This window comes from Ochotona princeps, chromosome 1 (assembly GCF_030435755.1).
Source record: "Ochotona princeps isolate mOchPri1 chromosome 1, mOchPri1.hap1, whole genome shotgun sequence".
Taxonomy (NCBI): Eukaryota; Metazoa; Chordata; class Mammalia; order Lagomorpha; family Ochotonidae; genus Ochotona; species Ochotona princeps.
The window spans coordinates 161,823,229-161,842,268 of NC_080832.1; the positions used below are offsets into that span (position 1 = coordinate 161,823,229).

The window sequence follows — 19,040 nt, forward strand, 5'->3', positions numbered from 1 at the left end:
CCACAGGAGTGCTGACTCACGACCCAGCTGCTCCATTCCTGTCCCGTTCTCTGCTTGCAGCCTGGAAAAGCAGCAGAGCATGATGCAAGTGCTTGGGTTGCTGCATCCACGTGGCAGACCTGGAAAACCTCCTGGCTCCTGGCTTCAGATCAGCCCAGTTCTGGCCATTGTGGCTATTTAGGGAAAGAACCAGTTGATGGAGGATTCCCTCTCTCTCTCTCTCTCTCTCTCTCTCTCTCTCCCTCTCTCTCTCTCTGTAACTCTGCCTTTCAAACAAAACAAATCTTAAAAAAAAAAACATCAGCCCAAATGTACTCTGTTTGAAAATACCAACTTTTCTTGTGTTTTCCACTACTAGTTTCCAACCTGATGAGTGAATTGAAATTCTGTTAAGGGTGCGGGTGTTTGGGCTGGGGTGATTCTGCCTAGCACACCCGCAGCAGCTTCCCGCCGCGGACGAGGGAAGCAGCAGGTGACGGACACTCTGACTGCACACCGTCTCCTGCCTTTGACCGGCCCACACCTAGCTGCTACAAACACTGGAGTAGAGAGAATTTGCTCACTCACTCGCCCGCTCTCCTTCTTTCAAATTAAAAAATAAAATTTAATGTTTTCAAGTTACTTTATATGTGTAGAGCAGGTTATTAGAATACCATTGGAACTGCTGAGTTACTCTCCCCGGCAGCTTTGAGTGTGTGGCATCCAGGTTCACCCACTGAACGCACTGGGTGTCTGGGGTGGACAGAGGTGTGTGTGTGTGTGTTCTCATTTCCTGCTGCCTTTTGTCCATCAAAGCACTCCTCTTGCTTTTCTGTAAGAGGTGGTTTAGGTGCTTATTTGAAAATATTAAACAGCTTAGAAAACTTGCTAGAAACAGTATGGAAGAGTATTTCCTCCTTTGGTTACTCCAAACCTTCCCGCCTGATCCATGAATCTCGGTCTCATCTGCTGGATGGTACTTCCTGACCTTTCAAAAGCTCTCTCAAAGTTAACATCTGACCAAAAGTTTTTTGTATTTTTCACATAGCTTGTTGCCCTAAAAAAAGGTTAATGGCTCTGTCTTTATTTGAATGAAGAAGCAGTCATTGGGAGCGGGAGGGATACATCTAACCAGAATCCAAATTTCAAGGAACAAGCCACTCATTTATCCAAGCATGTTTTACTCAAAATAATTGTTTTAAATCCGTCTTCTAGGTCAGTCACAGCGCTGCTGCTCTGGAGAAGGACAGGAAGAGCCTAGCCAGAGCCCCACGCTCATCCACCACTGGGCTGCTTTACGGAATGACAAGCCAACTCCCGGGTCTGGTTCTACAGCCGGGGAAGGCAGTGTGTCCTACATTTGGCAGCGGAGTTTAAAATTCTCATGTTGTTATGCGGGTGTTGGAAGATCGTACATCAGCCTAGTAAGGTCATGAAATACGGAAAAACGCAAAATGAGAGTAGGGAGAAAGACCCTCCTCCTGGCTAGCAAGCTCATCCTACAAACAAGGAAACAGACGCCCTCCACTGCTCGCAGCACCCCCTGGGCATGGCAGGACCCCATGGGCGCCCTGCAGGGCCACGCGCCCACGCGGCACTGACCTGGTGCTGGAGTGGTTCTCAATGAGATACCAGGTGGCTGAGAAGTTCTCACTTGTGAAGTCGGCACTCATTCCGTGGAACAGCGCCTCCAGGTCTTTCTGCGGAAACTTACTCCTGGTGGGGGAAGATTGCACCACATGTCAGCTGTTGCTGCTACCAAAAACATGACAGAACCATGAACCTGGTGTCAACAACAAACAGTATGTTGACACGGTCCTAGGAAATCATTTCTTATATCTCGACTAAATTCCTAAGACACATGTATGTGCACAGTGTGCCTATGTGACAGGAAATGAATTCATATACAGACACCGCATCAATCAATGAATATCAGATTGAATCAAAGATGGTTAGAACACTCAGCTTGACTCAATACACTCATGAAACCCAGCCAAATAGGAACTGATCTCCCACTCCGTGAATAAAAACCAAAATTTGGAGAGTGGAGTGTAAAAACATTAACTTACTGTCAAAATGCCTTTTTATCAAACTTCCTTTCTGAAAGCGGTTTTAAAAGACACACTAATGCCTAAGAAATCAGAACACCATTAAACTAGACCTAAATAAGCAGCCCTCACATTTACATGTTCATCTCCAGAATAAAGGTCAGGATTCATAGTATGTGCAACTCCTTTATCCACAATGTTTTTATTTTATTTTGATTTGAGAAGCAGATTTACAGAGAGAAGGATACAGAGAAAAACAGGCAGATCTTCCATCCGCTGGTTCACTCCTCAAGTGGCTGCGACAGCCAGAGCTGAGCTGAGCTGAAGCCAGGAGCCAGGAGCTTCTTCCAGATCTCCCTTCCCAGATGCTGGGGCCCAAGAACTTGACGTATCCTCTGCTGCCTTTTCCCAGGAGCATTACAGGGAGCTGTATCAGAAATGGAGCAGCCAGACTCAAAGAGGATGCCAGTACCACAGGCAGAAGGGTAGCCTACGAAATCATGGTGCTGGTCCCTCTTGTCCACAATTTTAAAATCAACTTTCAGGAGAGGTGTTCTGGCACAACTGGTCAAACTGCCGCCTGCAAAGCCAACATCCTATAGAAGTGCAAATTCAACTCCCAACTGCTCCTCATCTGATCCAGCTCCCTGCCAATGCGCCTGGGAAAGCAGCTCGCCATAGCCCAAGTCCTTGATCCCTGTACCCACATGACAGCCCTGGTGGGAGCTCCTGGCTTTGGCCTGGTCCAGGCCTGGCTGCTGCAGCTATTTGGGGTGTCAACCAGCAGATGGAAAAACTTTCTGTCTCTCCTTTCTGTAACTCTGCCTTTCAAAGGAATAAATACATGTTTAAAAATAACAACTTTCAGTAAACATAGTTACTTATCAATTCAAACATTTGGTATCTACTATAGATTAGATACACACTGATCTCCCAGCTGTGTCCAAAAGCAAAATAAGCGGTCCCTGCTGGCCAGCAGTACTTGCCAGAAGTGGTGAAGCTCGGCAGGCACTGCTGGCCCCGGCATCCTGTGTGCTGCCTGTGGCTTGAGTCTCGAGTCGGGCACCTCCAGGAGGTGCTCACCCCTCAGGACTCACCTTCTGCCCCGCCACGCCTCAATCCCGAGACACAGCAGGCTCTGACAGACCAGGGGCCCTTCGCATTTTACAAGTGGATTTGGGGGTTGGTGAGGTGGCACGATAGGCTGATCCTCCACTTGCAGCATCAACATCCCATATGGCTCCAGCTCATCCCCCAGCCGCCCCACTTCCAATCTAGCTCCCTCTCTAAGGCCTCGGAAAGCAGCAGAGGCTCAAGCCCAAGGACCCTGCATCCATGAGGGAGGTTGGAAGAAGCTCCTGGCTCTGGATTGGCCCAACTCTGGCTAACACTGACCATCTGAGGAGTGAACCAGTAGATGGAAGATAGCATGTATGTGTGTGCGGGTGCGTGTTCGTGTTTAGGTTTGGGTTTGGATTCTTCAAGCTGGTTTAAGAGAGTCCCATCATCTATGGGAAATTTTGTTTTCTTACTTCTTTGTTCTCCGGGCTTCTAAGTTGCCACTTTTTGGGGGAGCATAACAAGTGAACACAGACTGAGCTAAGCCATGACACACCGAGTCCAGCCTGTTAGTCCGGAGTTTTCCTATGGACTTGCAGCTGCAGCCCCGCCCCAGCAGATGCGGGGTGCAGTGTGCATGCTGAGTGCTGGGGAGGGACCGAGGGCTGTGTCAGCACATGTGTGGCTGGAAGGAACAGCATGGCCAGCTGGCCCGAAGGAAGGCTGTCGTGGGTGTGAGGGAGAAGAACACAGCGGCAGGTGGACACCCTGCCATGCCGTACACTTCACTAACTCAAAAAAGTTCCATCCTCTTAACTGCTGGAATGTACTACAGAGTCCTGTGGCACCAGCAACATCCCTACCAATAAGCCTTTGTGAATTATTCTATGATAGGAAACCCTCCTCTCACAGGAATCGATTCCAAACACATATTACAGTCACAGCTGAGAAGAAAAAAAAAAAAAAAGGAAGCCAAAAAGAACATTGCACAATCAGTAAGATGGGCATGCTCTAAGTTGGCTGAAGGGATGGTTACTATTAAGAAACGACAAAAGTGAGTCCCATGACAAAAATAACTACAGAAACAAACAAACATGGATAAGACACGCATGAAGCTGAAAAGGTCGTCGGATACCTGGCAGAATGGCTAGTACCACACAGCCCCCGAAGATCTGAAGCTTCAACAAAGCTCGACTGTATCTGGCTGAAAACAAACAAGATGGGATGGACCAGAGCATCCCATCCGTTACATCCGTAACAGCCAACAGACGACACCAGGGTTCTAGAAGGTCCCGCTCAGCAGTCACCAGAACCTCTCACTCAGTTCTCCAAAGCCACAGATCCTAAAACTTCAGTAGCATGCATTTATGATACACTGAATTATTTTTGTTTTTTAAAATATAAACAGATCTCCACTGTAGAAGACAACATCCTAACAGCTAGTGGGGGCCCAGTGCGGTTGCCAGGAATCCCCAGAGGGAGCAGGAACAGGCCTGGCCACGTGCACTGTGGTGGGGAGCTCTCCACAGGCTCAGCACCCTTGCCCCATCAGTCCTGTGGGGACACTGCAGGGCACCACCAGCAGGGGTGACACATCCTGGAACTCGCCAATGGAGGGGTGGTCACGTGCCCCTGCCAGAGCGCTGGAGCTCAGATCTGAAACACCAGTCCACCCACGAGTGCCTTGTCCCCCGTGCATGTGTGGCTCCTTCAGAGACCAGGGTGTGCAAGCAGACGCTCTCGGTCACAGTTCCATCCTCGTAGGGCAGCCTAGCACTGAGGTCACTTCCAGGGAGTTCTTTCTGAAGGTGTCAAAACTCTTACCAGTGTTTCAACTGTATCTGCTTAACCTGGAAGAAGGTAGTGAGACTGAGGCCAGGAATCAGACTTGTAAGACAGAAACTACCTTCACGACAGCAACAGTCTAGGGCCAGCATGTGGCCTGGCCGCTCAGCTTCTCATCCAGCTCCCTAATCCTAGCCCTGTCACCTCCATGGCAGACCCAGACGAAGCTCCGGGCCTTGGCCTGTCTCAGCTCCAGTCGGGGCGGCCATCTGAAGAGCAAACCAGCGAGTGCAAGATGGGTGTCTCACTCCCTGTGTGGCAACTCTCTCAAATGAATGAATGTCTGAAAAATAAACATCAGCCAACTTCTAACACACAGAGATGGGAAATCATACCCCAGATCTCACAAGGAAGCTTGGACTAACCTGGCACTTAAACATGGGCTGATGGCTGGTGACATGACAGTCACCAGGGCCCTGCCCCACCTCGACTGGTAGAACGCCAGGGCTCAGCACCCCCACCTCACTGGAAAAGCCAGACCAGGGAGGCAGGCCAGCAGGCCCAGGGTGTTCGTTCCTGTTCTGGCCAGTGAGGGCGGGGAAGAGTTCTAGGAGACGTCTGCATGCCTTCGACACAGCTGTGTTCTGCCCCTGGACCGCACAGCATCTAATGCCATTTTGCGACTATGAGGGCAATTGGGTCTGTGTTCGTGCCAGCGAACAGCAACTCCAGTTCCTCACAGCCCAGGGACACGTTTGAGTCCCTGGTTCAACTAGCGCTGGAGGCAGCCATCCACAAACCCTGGGCATGATGAGAAAATTCTGTTTCTGCCAAAAGAACTCTGAGGGTCTGGCACTTGCAGTAGAGCAGCCTTCTCCTCGGGCAGTGGCTACGGCAAGCGGTGGGCAGGCGCAGGCTGCACTCCAGCTCAGCATTTGCTCAGCCTGTGGCTATGCCCTTGCTAGGGGCCCACTGGCCTGGGAGAGGAATGGATCCAGCCGACTACAGAGCATGCGGAAGAGTCAGCAGCCTCTGCTACCACACATGCTCAGAAAGGTACCTACTGTTCCCCAGGCCTCCGGATTTCATGTGTCTACACACGTGCACATCTATTTCGGGCTTGTGTATTGCAGACTGTTCTCAAGAACATGCTTTCACTGGTTCTCACGAGAACAAGTGAATTGTTCTCTCATTTTCATATCACAGTCGAGGAAATGACCGCAGAAAAGCTATGTGTAAGTAGTAGGCCCACAATCAAACGAACCAAAGCCTCGCATATGCCAAAGGCAAACACCACGCAAATCTCTAAGTGGCACAAGGGCTGTGACAGGGAAACTGATTCAGTCACATGAAAGGAAGAAACACTATGGCAATACAGCTCAAGAAATGTGGAGAGCTAAAACTGAAATGTTTGTAGAAAATAAACTGGTTCTGTTCTCTAATCCTCCACCTGGAATGACAGCCCAACATGCCGATAAAAGCAAGCCGCCCCAGTAAGTATGCTAGCACGGAGCTGGGGAGAGAAAGCAGTCTGTGCCGTAACAGGGAAAGTCATGAAAAACTGTCACCAAGGAATCCTAAAAAATATGCTTTCCATTAGATGGCAGTATAAGCTAAGATTTCAACCTCCTACAATATGGTGAGCCCCAGGGCCAGGGTGGGACGTGCTAGCCCGGGAGCGGATGGATCTCAAAGGGAGAGGAATGTGTGTCCCTCGCTGGTGAGTCTGAGGAGGGTATGCAACAACGAGCCACGCGGCAAAGGGCGAACCACCCTGCGGGGACGCCCCAGCCAACCCACCTACCCTAAGGGCTGGTCACGCTGAAAGAACACAGTTTTCTAGGTCTGGCAGACAAAGATGGAAGTGGGGGGTAAGCTGTTGAGCCTGACCTTGCGTAGGTCTGCACGCGCATGTGAGACTGTTAAATTCCAAGCCCCATCATGGACCCTGCTGCATTAAACGCTCTGTCTGGAGTCCTCGTTTCCTGGTACGGCACAGCCTCTGACCGTGGGTGCTACTGTGGACCGCACATCTGTTTCACAACATTCTAAAAGGTGAATTCACCCGAAGTTCTTTTCATCTATGCTCCTGCTAAGAATTATTTTACTATTTCGCTTCCTTTCTTAAAATGCAGTGAAAAGATTGGTCATTGGTGTTTTTCTGTTGGAAATGCAAATTGATGAGAAAAATATCAGATTTGCAATGTCCAGAACACCCCTGGAGAATAAAACAGATTAATAGTAGTGCATTAACTGACCATCTAAACAGCCATTCCCAGGCAACAATTCTCTCAATATTCTCTCCCTCTGTCTCACATAGCGAGAGGAGCCAAGCGCAATGCTCTGTCCCTACTCCCACGGACGCTAACTTCTCCCCGATGTGACTTAGAAATAGTCTCCCTGTGAGGGAAACCTGCTAAAGATTTCTGCTTAAGATGAACTCATTTTTCTCTTCTTTCTCAGCTTCAATAGTTTGCCTGCACTGCAAAGCCATGCAAACAATACATGCTTGTGACAACTGACATAATAAGTCCTAAATACAGACCTTTTACAAGAAAACCCTAGTCTCAGATCAAAGTGAAGCTATTTTTTTCTATCAATTAGTAACATTTTTATAAGTATTGCGGCACCATGTGTGCAAAAATATCAGCTGAAAATGGAGGCGTGTGAAGGACTGAGGGGGCCAGTAAATGCCAACTGTTAAACTTGCAGGGTGAAAGACGACAGTGTGTGTGCCGGGCCCACCAATAAAATGTTTATACAACTCCGACTCGCACCAGAGAGCAAGAAGTAAGTAAGCTAGGTGGTGGCACTGTCGCGTGCTTTTTCACTTTCAGAGGAGCTGCGCAACACCCGAGGCCCATGGTTGGTCCCCTGCGCAGGCTGGGCACTGTCATTCGGGCAGGATTCCCATTGCACACGCACAGCTGAGCGCCTCCCTCTCCCAAGGCCGCCTGCCCACTTTCCTCTGCTAGCTCATCAGGACCACAGGTGACGAGTTCGTTACAAGAGCTTGCAAGTCTTCAACCCTCCTTAATTCATATATCTCAATATATATCTCAATGAGCAAGCAACAGCAAAAATTCTGTTACTCCTTCTCCATTTTTTAAAAAAATTTACTTGCAAAGCAAAGCACCCACATGGGAGAAGGGTTGAGTGGCTCCAAACCTGGACTCCACTAGACTCAACCACTGTGGGTTGCACATACATGCTTACTCTCTCAATCAATCAATCAATGTTAACCAAATATTAAGTACATCAGGGAACTAAAACCCACGCTGATATTTTATCTTTTTCTTTCTGACTCTATAATAACATTTCCCCACCAGAGCTCAAAGTTGTGCAGCTTTCCTGACAGTATCTGAAACTTAAAACAGCTCTGAAAAGCAATTTGGAAAAGCATGTTTCTGGCCCCACCTGCTCTTTCACGGCCCTGCTGCATCCTGCCATCCTGGCTCTCTTGTAAATGGACAAGGTCAGAACCCTGGCCTGCAGACGCGGCCAGCTTCGCTGCCTGAGCGTTCTCACTGCTGACACTCTCCCTGGACCCCCCTTTGAGCTGGTCTGGATACGTTACTCCTTACTCCTATCAGTGAATGCATTTCCAGAAACCTGGTGTTTGCTCATTTTATATTTAAAAGGCATGGTATTTTACTTTTAAAAAAATGATGCTATTTTACATTATTCTACAGCTGAGTAAATATTAGTGATAGCTGAAGGAGAGATGTATTAATCCTGTCTTCAATAAAAGCATCTGCTATTTCAAGATTCAATACAATTTATCACTGCAATTTTACACCCCTAGAAAGAGATTTCTTTCCTTGTGAGTCAGAGCAACGAGGATTACACTTCCGAGAAGAGCAGGGACCACGGCAGCGATCACCGACACTCGAAAGCGCTCTCCTCACTCTCTCAATCAGTGCAACACCTGCAGCAGGAGGCCCTCCGTTCCGTACTGCACAGAGAAGGCGGGTGGCCTACTCAGTTGAGTGGCAGAGCAGATTTGTGCCCAGGGAATCTGGCCCCAGAGAGAACTCACTTGCCTCTCCAAGAAAGAAAAGGAAGACTTCACAAAGGCTGGGCACCTAGGGTGCCCCGGCTCCTTGCCAGCGTTACGTCCTCACCAAAGGACTCTCCTGCAACAGGTTCAGACAGGTGCTGCTCAGGATCCTACCAGCCAAACTCCCTGTGAGTGGCACAGATGGGCAGCCACAGAGGGACAGCAGGAGAGAGGACCAGGAGAGGGTACAGGGGAGAGACCACACACACACAAGGTTGCCACAACCCAGGTTTCACCAGAGCTAAGCAGCCAGCCGGCTAAAACCTGACTCTGCTGGTTCTGTCCCGAGTCACACACAGCAGGCCAACAAGCCGCAGTGTACCTGTGCACTAAGCTGCCCAAGGGATAAGGAAGCGCAGGTGGAAGCCTTCCCCCACGCCCCCCAGCCCTGCTCCACTTCTGCTGAGGCAGGCCAAGCCGAGTTATCCCACGTAGTGTCCCCACACAAACTTCTAGTTGCTACCACTGCTTCCAGACTTTGTCCATCCTTACTCCTAGTTTACGAAGCACTGGAATCCTCCAAAGAGCCCTGCAACGGCCCACCGTGCCAAGGGCAGGCCCAGCTCACAGCAATGCCTCAGCACAGGTGCCCTCCCCAAGACCAACAGGCTGCCTCTCCCTCAGCCAGGGGCTGACGTGCGATGTCTGAACGATGTGGGATCTTCACGGGTTGGTGTGATGGATGAACATGTAATAATTAATGGAGAATTTTCCTCATTACCAGAAAAAAATGTTGTAAATACAAAGTTGCAATTATTGAGATATGACAAGAAGTAACTGGTCACCTTGAATAAATGTTTAAGGAACAACATTCACTAGTTAGTATATTAGATGGGTTGTAAGATTAATAAATAAGAAATAAGGACAAAGGTGTTCATCTCAGAAACAAATAACAAGTAAAGTACTATAGTAGGCACCAGCAAAAACAAAACAAAACACAAAAACCCAGCCTCAAAAGCACTGTCAAGATACCTTGCGTGACCTCCTGATGAAAACAACAGAAGTCTAGATGCTGCAAGCATGACAGGCAAGGGTTATGAACAAAATGAAAGATCAGGGTGAACTTAATTATGCTAAAATATTTCTAGAAAAATCAAGCAAATGGATAGATTGTGGATTTTATTTTGACTTCAAGTACTGTCTAAGCAGAGAAACCTTCCAACTCTGGACAACATGTAACACTCATGTCACTAGAAAAAAAGAATTATCTGTTAAGATTTCAAGACTTTTCTTAAACACAGAATCAAACCTCTGTTAAAGCCATAAGAAGCTTCTGCCCACAGTTTTAACCAGTGATGGATATCCGGCCACCTGTGGACACACCCAACACCTTGCCGACATAACACTCATCTGTCCCAAGGGCCTCAGCTGTCTTCAAATGAGCCTCCCCGGCCATGTCTGAAGTCCAGCAAGCTTGCAGCTGCTGCAAAACGAGGGGACAGGTGAAGTGCCCAGGGTACTCACTTTTCGATCTCAATGCCGAGAGGATTTGCAGGGCGCAGGGATAAGGGGGGCATGCCTTTATTCCTGTCGGTGCGCAGGTCATAGTAATTCATCTCGTCCACCCACACGGCCGACTGGTCCAAGATGCCTGGAGGACAGGGAAGCACAGTCTTGAGCGAGAGATGGTCAGGCCTCCCAGTGAGCTCACACCCCAAACGCCCCCAAGGACCCTTCTGCAGGGGTTGCAGGGTAAAAACCATCAGACCTTTGTTTCAAGAGCTAGTGGCCTAACTGAAAAGCACTAAAACTCTATAAAATAAAGACAAAAAAGCAACGTCTCTCGGTTTGTGGCCTTCCAAAGCAGAAGACCGAGTAAGCTGCTGAGAAAACAGTGCTACTAAAACAAAGGTTCTTCTTTTCACAAATCAGAAATACTGAAATCACCATAATCACTGTAATTATGCGATTGGTAAACAGGATTGAGCAAATCAGCAATAAATAAATGAAATGCAAGATATGACTTGCTATGCTTTTTTGCTTTGTTTTGCGTTGCTTTTACTCAAGAGACCATGTAAACTCAAAAGCTTTTGGAAAGGCTACTACGATCTAGCTAGGCATAAAACATGCAAATCAAGCATCATGGGATAACAAGCTTCTTGCCAGTGATGAATGCTGAACACATGTTATGCATGTACGCTTATATTCACTCTTTTTAAATTTGTTTTCCTAGGTCCATCAGCCATCGGCAGAGCAAAGGCAACTGAAAGCTCTCAATAAATGCCTTTCCTCCCATGTTTTCATGACATTGCGCTAAATAATACTCCTTGCCATTTCTTATTCTCTTTACTCTTTTCAGTGCTCAGACTCTCCTGGATGATAGAAACAACACACTTTTGTTTCCTGTATTACCCTGAGTCATTTCGGGAAATCAACACTGTTAATCAGGCATTCGTGAAGCCAGTTCAGTCAGTCCCAGCAGATCCTGTGAGATGCCAGTTGTGGGCTGGGTGTTGGAGAGAGCAAACCCTCAATATCACACATTTTTATCATGCTGCAAGATGGGGCTGAATTTTAACAAATTTTTTTTTAAGGTTCTCCAGAAAAAATTGTACCCCTCCCAAAAAATGTGCCTCTAACCTTGCACCTCTTTGGTTAGGTTGTTAAGCTGTTGAATGAGAGGGACAGTAATGACTCAGAATATATGTATGAATGTACAGTTATACGCATATGTATAGAATCCACTTTGAATCTTCGCTTAAATTCTTTTAAGTTTTTATTTAAAAAAGAAAATTCTAGGGTCTGATGTTGTGGCACGGCATATAACATTTACAAATCGGGCATCTGAGTCCTGGAAGGCTGCCTGCTAACGCACCTGGGAAGGCAGAGCGAGACAGCTCATGTACTTGAACCCAGGCCACCCACACAGATGTAGACGGAGCTCCAGGCTCCTGGCTTCAGACTGGCCCTGCTCTGGCCATTATGGCCAATGTGAGGAGTGAGCCAGTGGGGGGGGGGGGGGGCAGATATCTCTCTCTCTCTCTCTTTTCGTCACTTGCCTTTCAAATAAGCAAGCTTGAAAGAAAATTGTACAAATATGTGGAGGATAACGCTCCAGGGAACAAGACATTCACAGAATTGCTTCCTGTTGAAGAACAACTGGCTGAGCTTAACTATACCTTCCACGTGCCTGCATCACCCCGAGAGCTGCCCAGCACTGACTGCATGCAGGACCACAAGGACCAATCTGACAACACTCGTATTTTAGAAAGGAAACAGCATCCGGAGACTAATACTGAAATAATAAAACTGACCTGTTGTGGCAGAGACTATACTAAGCCCGTACACTGGGTTCTAACCCAACTGATCCTGGAGGAAAGGGATGGCACAGAACACCACAGTTTTACCCACGAAGAAACTAGGCTTTGGACAGAAGCCCTGGTTGGAATTCAGAACCCAGCTCCTTGGACCAAGCTTATAGCCACTGCCAGCACGTGGTGACGGGAGGTGAGTGGCCAAACAAGGAACACATAAAAGGACTGTGGCATGCAAGGGAGCGTGCTGGCTTGGAGGGACAAAGGTGGACCCGGTCAGGCCACAGGGCCCCAAAGGGAAAGGGACTCTATGGGAAGAAGGCTACTGCCACTGCGGCCAGGTGACGGGCACGCAGCCCCACCACGCTTCACTGAGCGGCAGTTCAAGTGTCCTGTCATCACAGTCATGACCAGCAATGAAACAATTTCATGGACACATTTCGCACAGGATGTGAAATAGTCTTGGGACTGATGTCCTTAGATCTCACACGCTGCTGGCTTGTCGAGCTGCCCTTGGAAAAAGCATTGCTGATTTTCACCAGCGTCCCAGTCCCACCACCGCAAACGCAGGCTCAGCCCAGGAAAAGTCCTACCTATTTTCTCGGGTTTCAGCAGTTTGAACGACACCGTGGAGGTCCCTTTGCCACCCGACTTAGTCGTGACGATGATGTCTCCCTTGTCGTTTTTGGCCTGCCCCACGCGGCACACGATCTTGCTGGCCGACATCCACTCCGCCGTGAGCAGGCAGTTGTGTCCGCAGATCGTCAGGCCTGGAGAAGCAGGCACACACACAGCGGAGCTGAGAAGGGCGCTGATGTGGAAAGGGTGGCTGTTCTCACCGTACCGCGCATACCCGATGATCTCTGCCAACACACTGCTCTCTATTCTTTCCTAACTGACCTCCTGCTTCTATTAAAGATACTTTGTGGGCCCTAAGTCATGTTCCAGCAAACATGAGTAGTAATTAACTGGCCACTGCCCCCAGGTCAAGGCATTCTCCATCACACGATTCATAAGAATCACAAGGGAGACTTTTGCTATTATTCAAAGTAAGTTAATGACAGAGAAGTTTCAAGACTGTTAGCGGTGAGCGGTGGTAGCTGCACCACTCCCTAACAAGATACCTTGACCATCCTTCATGTGGAAGCACTCTGCAGGTGCTTTTCCAAGTGCTCGACCACACACAGTATTCAGGATCAAATTTTAAGCATAAATTATGTGAAATGTCCTCAGGCACTACTCAGCAACGTGTCTCTCCTACGCTTCAGTCAAGACCTCGGCAGAAACCAGGCTGCCTCGGCGCTTTCCCAGTGAGAGGCCGCCGTGCTGCGTGCTGCTCTGACAGTAAGCAGGCAGTCAGGGCAGCGCCCACCCGCGACGCCCCCAGACAATGGAAGCTTGGGCAGTAACCGGCCCCGGGGGCCCTAGGACACAGCGGCTGCCAAGGTGAGTCCCCCAGGCGGGGAGCACCAGTCCATGTAGCACCGCGCTGGCCGGCCAGCCTTCTGACATCTGCCCTTTGTATTTTCCATGTCTGCAAATCAGAGGCCAGTGCAATAATGTTCCTGGGAAAAAAAATAAATACACCAGAAATGTGTGTGGCACAGACTCCTCAAACTTTTCTTCTCTCATGATTTAAATTTGAAAACTGCCCAGGAGTTAAGTTTGGAAATGACAGTGATTCTTTCCTCTGTTTCGGATACCGGGAATACCTCAACTAACATCAAATTTGCTTTTAAAATGCAGAGAGGATTTCAACGGACATTTCATTTGGCAAAAAACTTTAGTTAATCTTAACGGATAAAAACAATTACTTTTATCTATTTATGTCTTTGAGAGACAGAGAGACGGAGAGACAGACACCGGCGGATAAATAGAGTGTGCCTATGCCCCTGATTCACTCCCCAAATGCCCGGTCAACGGGCCAGGGCTGGATGGCTGCGTGCAGCCCTACGAGGCAGGCCTACTGTGTGGGTATCGGCACCCAGGCAGCAGAGTCAGGACCTGCTGCTTCCCCAGGTGAGCCAAGCACGGCGCTGGCATGGGGACAGACCTGGGACTACGGCATATGCACACTGCTTCAAATAATTTATTTTAAGTAACTTATTTTTTTTCATTTACATAAATTCACTTTTTAAAATAATAGTGTTAAGCGTGCCTTTAGGACTTTGTGTTCTGTTGGTATTTTTAATATGCACTGACATTTTAAATACATTTGTGATTCAGAAGTATTTTTGCAATGGTAAAGCCTTTGAAAGGCTTCCTGATAATTTTTGCCATAAAAAAACCCAAGCCTCCCAAGATAAGCCCACCTTTCAGGCACCCAACTGGCTTGAGTAACTGCACACATGCACACATTGGCCCACTTCTTTTTAAAAATTAATCAGAACTGCTCGACTTTGTAATCCTGCTTAATTATAGATGGTAGATATTTTTACATCACTCTAGGTCAGGTCAACACACAATTTAGAATTCTAAACTTTATAAAAATCACAAGGTTCTTGTGATTTTTTTCAATTTTATGTCATTTCAAAAGAGAGAATAGCTCAGCAGTAAACTTTGATACAAAAATACAAACAGGGGCCTCATAAAAAATAGAAAACTCATTTCCAATAAGTGCTCTGCTGAAAAACCATCATGTGATCAAAGCGAGAAATGGGAAGGGTTTTCAAGATAGAGTCGTCAGGACACGTTGACGCAAGTCACTGTGAGCAGCGCCCCCGAAGGCCCGGGTTAGCACAGACGTCCCCACAGGCTAAGCTGGCCGTCCAGCCAGCCATACCTACTTCCAAGGTTTCTTTGATTTAAAACTGGATCTGTGTTTTCACCCCAAAACTTAAAAAAAAAAAAAAAAAAAAAAAGCAGCACATAACTGGAACAGATTCTGACAGATCAGTCTGAATCTTATCTAGAAAAAACGAAGATCATAAGACCTCTTCCTTCACTTCTTATACACATTTTCACTAATCACTAAAAGCTAAGAAATCTGCTTCAAGAAATATAATAGCATCGCTCCTTTTTTTTTTTTAAACAAAGTAACTCGTAGAATTCCAAGTAAAGTACTTTTTATAGTGTTTTACTTGGCTAGTGCTGAGACCATCTGAGTTAAAAACACTTAAATTATTTAGCAGGCTACGTTTGCTTTTTTAAAAAATGGTTTCTTGGCAATACATGAGGCAGGTTGAAAGCTGAACCAGCAAGGTTTATAAAAGTAATACACACTTAGTCAAATAAGAATAGCACTGCCTGAAGCTACAGCGAGATTAAAATTTACACAGACTAGTAACTGTCATGTTTTGGCACTCACAAGTACTGCCAGTTAAAATTTCGGACATAGCTTTCATCTATATATTTCCGTGCATTCTGGGGATTTTTTCCACTTGGGCAGAGAAACATCTGCAACACGCTATGACGAAAATCAAGACAGGGTGGGCGCTGGGCACAGCGGCCAAGGTGCCCACGGCCCGTGTCGGAATGCCTTGGCTGTGGGTGCAGCCTGAGCCTGATTCCGGCTCTCTCCTAACACACACTCAGGCGACACCCGAGAACAAGGTGGGTCCCTGATCTGCCTGGAGGGCTTGGACTCGGCTCCTGTCTCCTGACCTGGCCAGCACTAGTTGTTGTAGCCATCCGGGGAGTCGGCCAGCAGACGGACGATATCAATACGTCTGTCTTTCTCTGTGTCACTCTGCCTTTCAGATAAACAAGCTGGAGGGAAGCTGGTGATAAAGGGCCTCTGTGTCACGTAGATCAACGTCTCAGTCCTCTCACTCAAGCCCCCTGAACTCAAAGCATGCCAGGCAGGATAAGAACTAAACTCTCGGCTTGCTCCACGTGAGGATCCAGAGGGGAACCAGAAGCCGAGGGCTTTGGTCACCTGAGGACGTCCTGCAGTCCTGCCGTCCTGCAGCTCTGCTGGGAAGAGCAAGAGAGTGGGCAAGGCGCTGAGTCACGCCCAGAGCTCCTGATGGGGAATAGCAGTTGTGTGATGGGGAAAAGCAACAGGGGCGAGTAAGGGTGAAGGAAGGGGGGAGGAGAGCAGACGCATCTGAGCCAGGGACACTCTCTAGCGGGGTCGCTCACAGAATGCTTTCGCTTTTCATTTCAAGAGACCACAGTGCTGTTTGTAACCCCTCACTGTTTCCACACGCCCTGTTCAGCCGGAACACCATTTCATACGCAGCCCTTACCTATGAGGTCTGTGGGCCCCGTGCCCAGGTTTTCCCCTCGGATGGTGACCTTGGTCCATGGTATGCCTTCATTGGGAGAGATGCCTGTCACGAGCGGAGGCTGTCGTACCCGAGACATGGTGCTTCCTGGCTCAAACTGGCGATCCAGTTACAGAAGTAGCCTGTTAAACCACAAGGAGAAGGTGAGTGCCAACTGCAAAGAGCGTTAACCACAATATGGAAATGTCTCTTGGACGTCCAATATCAAGAAACAAGACTGTTCAGTTTTTCAGCAATTGTGTATCAGTCAATGTTCAGAAACTCTTAACGTGCTAAGGACACTCTACTTAGCGCTACAAGAAGTACGTCAGGATAACAATGTTCTAAGAATTATCAATAGAGCATCAGCCAGGATCAAATGTTGTCAGCCATGCCTGTATCACACTGAATCCTAAAAGTATAGTGAGCACTCTTTTACCACTTGGGGAGTAGAAATCTGTGTTTGAATTCATATCTCCAACTGGTGAATTCTGTTCTAAACGCCTGTCTTCCGGTATGGAAAACAGAGCTCATGGCTCGACTCTAAGGCCGTCTGTGAAATCTGCACAGCTTCCTTGGCAGTCACAGCACCAAGCACACAGTGGGCACTGCAGTTCTCGGGTGCTCAGGGCATCAACTGGGCCCCAGAAGGCAAGGGTGAGTGAGGTTCAGGGCAAAAATAGTGGGAATCGCTGGTCACAGATCCTCACAGACCGACAAGGCAGATGCTTCAACAGGCAGGCAGAAAGAATCAAAAGCCCAGTTTCTGGAGATACCAGACAAGAGCACCAGCTCGGGGATCCCAGGTACAACACGGCTGTGAGGAGGGCTGGGGGGCAGGCCGAGAGCGGGGGTTCCTGGGTAGCTGTCCAGTGACCAGTGGGCCTCCTCTCCACTCCTATACTCCCAGCACCTCCCCAGGCATGTGAGGTCAGCCTCCCAACTCCATCCAGTGCAGACAATCAGAACACTCATCTCCAGGGCAACCAGAGAACCCAGGGAAAAAAATGACCCAGAGGTCCTGGCATGCACACACCCTTCCCCCAAAACGGGGACAAACCATCTGACAGTAAAGTCACTTATGGGCAAGCCACACCCCGCCCCCCGCCACACACACAACTAACCAGCTGCAGGCAGCTCGTTCTCAAACACGGACGCCTTAACGATGACAAGAGGGACAATGGAAAAAAACACGTGTATGTGTGCCTGTCTGTGTGTGCAGTAGACATACCAAGAGGTAGAGGAGAGATGGAAATGATACGCCCAAAGCAAGCAGATAATTCAGACGTCACCGGGCTGAACTACACTAACCTGCCTCGTCACATCTCATGCTAAGTCCTGGTCCTAGATACCCGCCAGGGCATGACTATTATGTACGAACAGGACCTTTAAAGGGGCAACACGAGTAAACGAGATTGGCCTTAATCCAGCAAGTGGACAGTGACCTCGTGAGAAGAGAAACCTGGGCAAGCACGCACAGAGGAGAAGCCAGCAGCCCCAGCCTGGGCCCCAGGCCGGGGACAGCTCCTCAGAAGAGCAGTCTGAGGAACTCACCCTCAGACCTGAGGTGCTGGGCCTCGGCAGAACATGTGTCTGCTGTGAAGACATCAGGCCACAAAGTGTTGTCATACAGCCAAGACAAACTACAGGTGGCAAGAAGCAACAAGCAAATAACCAACCACTCTAAAGGTATTGTAAAACCTGATACCAAACTGATAACTACCTAGAGCGAAAAGAGTGGGCTGCCATGAACAGGAATCAATCTGGGGATGGCACAACAAGTGAAGGCTCCTTGTGCAGTGCCAGTATCCCACATGGACAGTGGTTCAAATCCTGGCTGTTCCATTTCCAATCTTGCTCTCTGCTTGTGGCCTGGGAAGAGAGTAGAGGATGGCTCAAGTCCTTGGGACCCTTGAACCACGTGGGAGACCAGAAAAAGCTCCTGGTTCCTGGCTTTGCATTGATCCAGCTCTGTCCACTGCACCACTGGAGGAGAGAACCAGGAGATGGAAGCCATCTTTCTCTCCTTTTCTCTCTCTGAAATCTACTTTTAAAATAAACAAATCTTAAAAAAAAATCGATCCAAGAACAAGAGTTCTGGAAACATGCAAATAAGTGGAAAGAACCAGGATTTCGATCATTCCTCTCTGGGAATTGGCCAGCGGCTTTAACAGGGCTGAACGCACAGATGCAGGTTTGGGAGGCAGAGGAGGGAGCAGAAGAGGCAGAAGAGAAAAAGAAAGTTATCCTTTCTTTTTTAATCTGTCATAATGGAAGACTCACAGCTAAAACGATGGTCCAGAAACAAACATCAAGAACTATCAGGTTAAACAGAGAATCTAAAAACGCTAGGAGAGAAAGCTAAACGGTCCTGGGCTATACTGTACAAAGAAGCTGAACCACAGGCCCAGACGACTTTCCACGGATGGCTCCTGCAGCACGGATCTGCAGATGTCACAGCAGCTGTAATCAGACAAAGAAGGTTTGTGATGTCTGCACAATGGCAACGAAAATTACTTGTTTCTCAGGAGACGCCGTCTGCCCACCACCACCTGCTAACCTGCCTCAGCAAGGCACGGCTGCATTGGACTGGGTTTCTGGGAGGGAGACTGCTGTCCTCGGGATTTCCCAAGAAACCAGAATATTT

General features: G+C 48.3%; 1 protein-coding gene across 1 annotated transcript in view; it reads right to left on the reverse strand.

Moving 5' to 3' along the window:
* EXOC2 (exocyst complex component 2) overlaps positions 1 to 19,040 on the reverse strand; it is a 176,362-nt gene that overhangs the window by 113,174 nt on the left and 44,148 nt on the right. The window contains exons 2-5 of the mRNA XM_004596494.2: positions 16,376 to 16,536; positions 12,779 to 12,955; positions 10,396 to 10,522; positions 1,582 to 1,695 (exon numbers count right to left, since the gene is read on the reverse strand). Of these exons, the coding sequence (XP_004596551.2) occupies positions 1,582 to 1,695; positions 10,396 to 10,522; positions 12,779 to 12,955; positions 16,376 to 16,493 (536 nt within the window). The 5' untranslated portion in view covers positions 16,494 to 16,536. The remainder of the gene's footprint in view (positions 1 to 1,581; positions 1,696 to 10,395; positions 10,523 to 12,778; positions 12,956 to 16,375; positions 16,537 to 19,040) is intronic.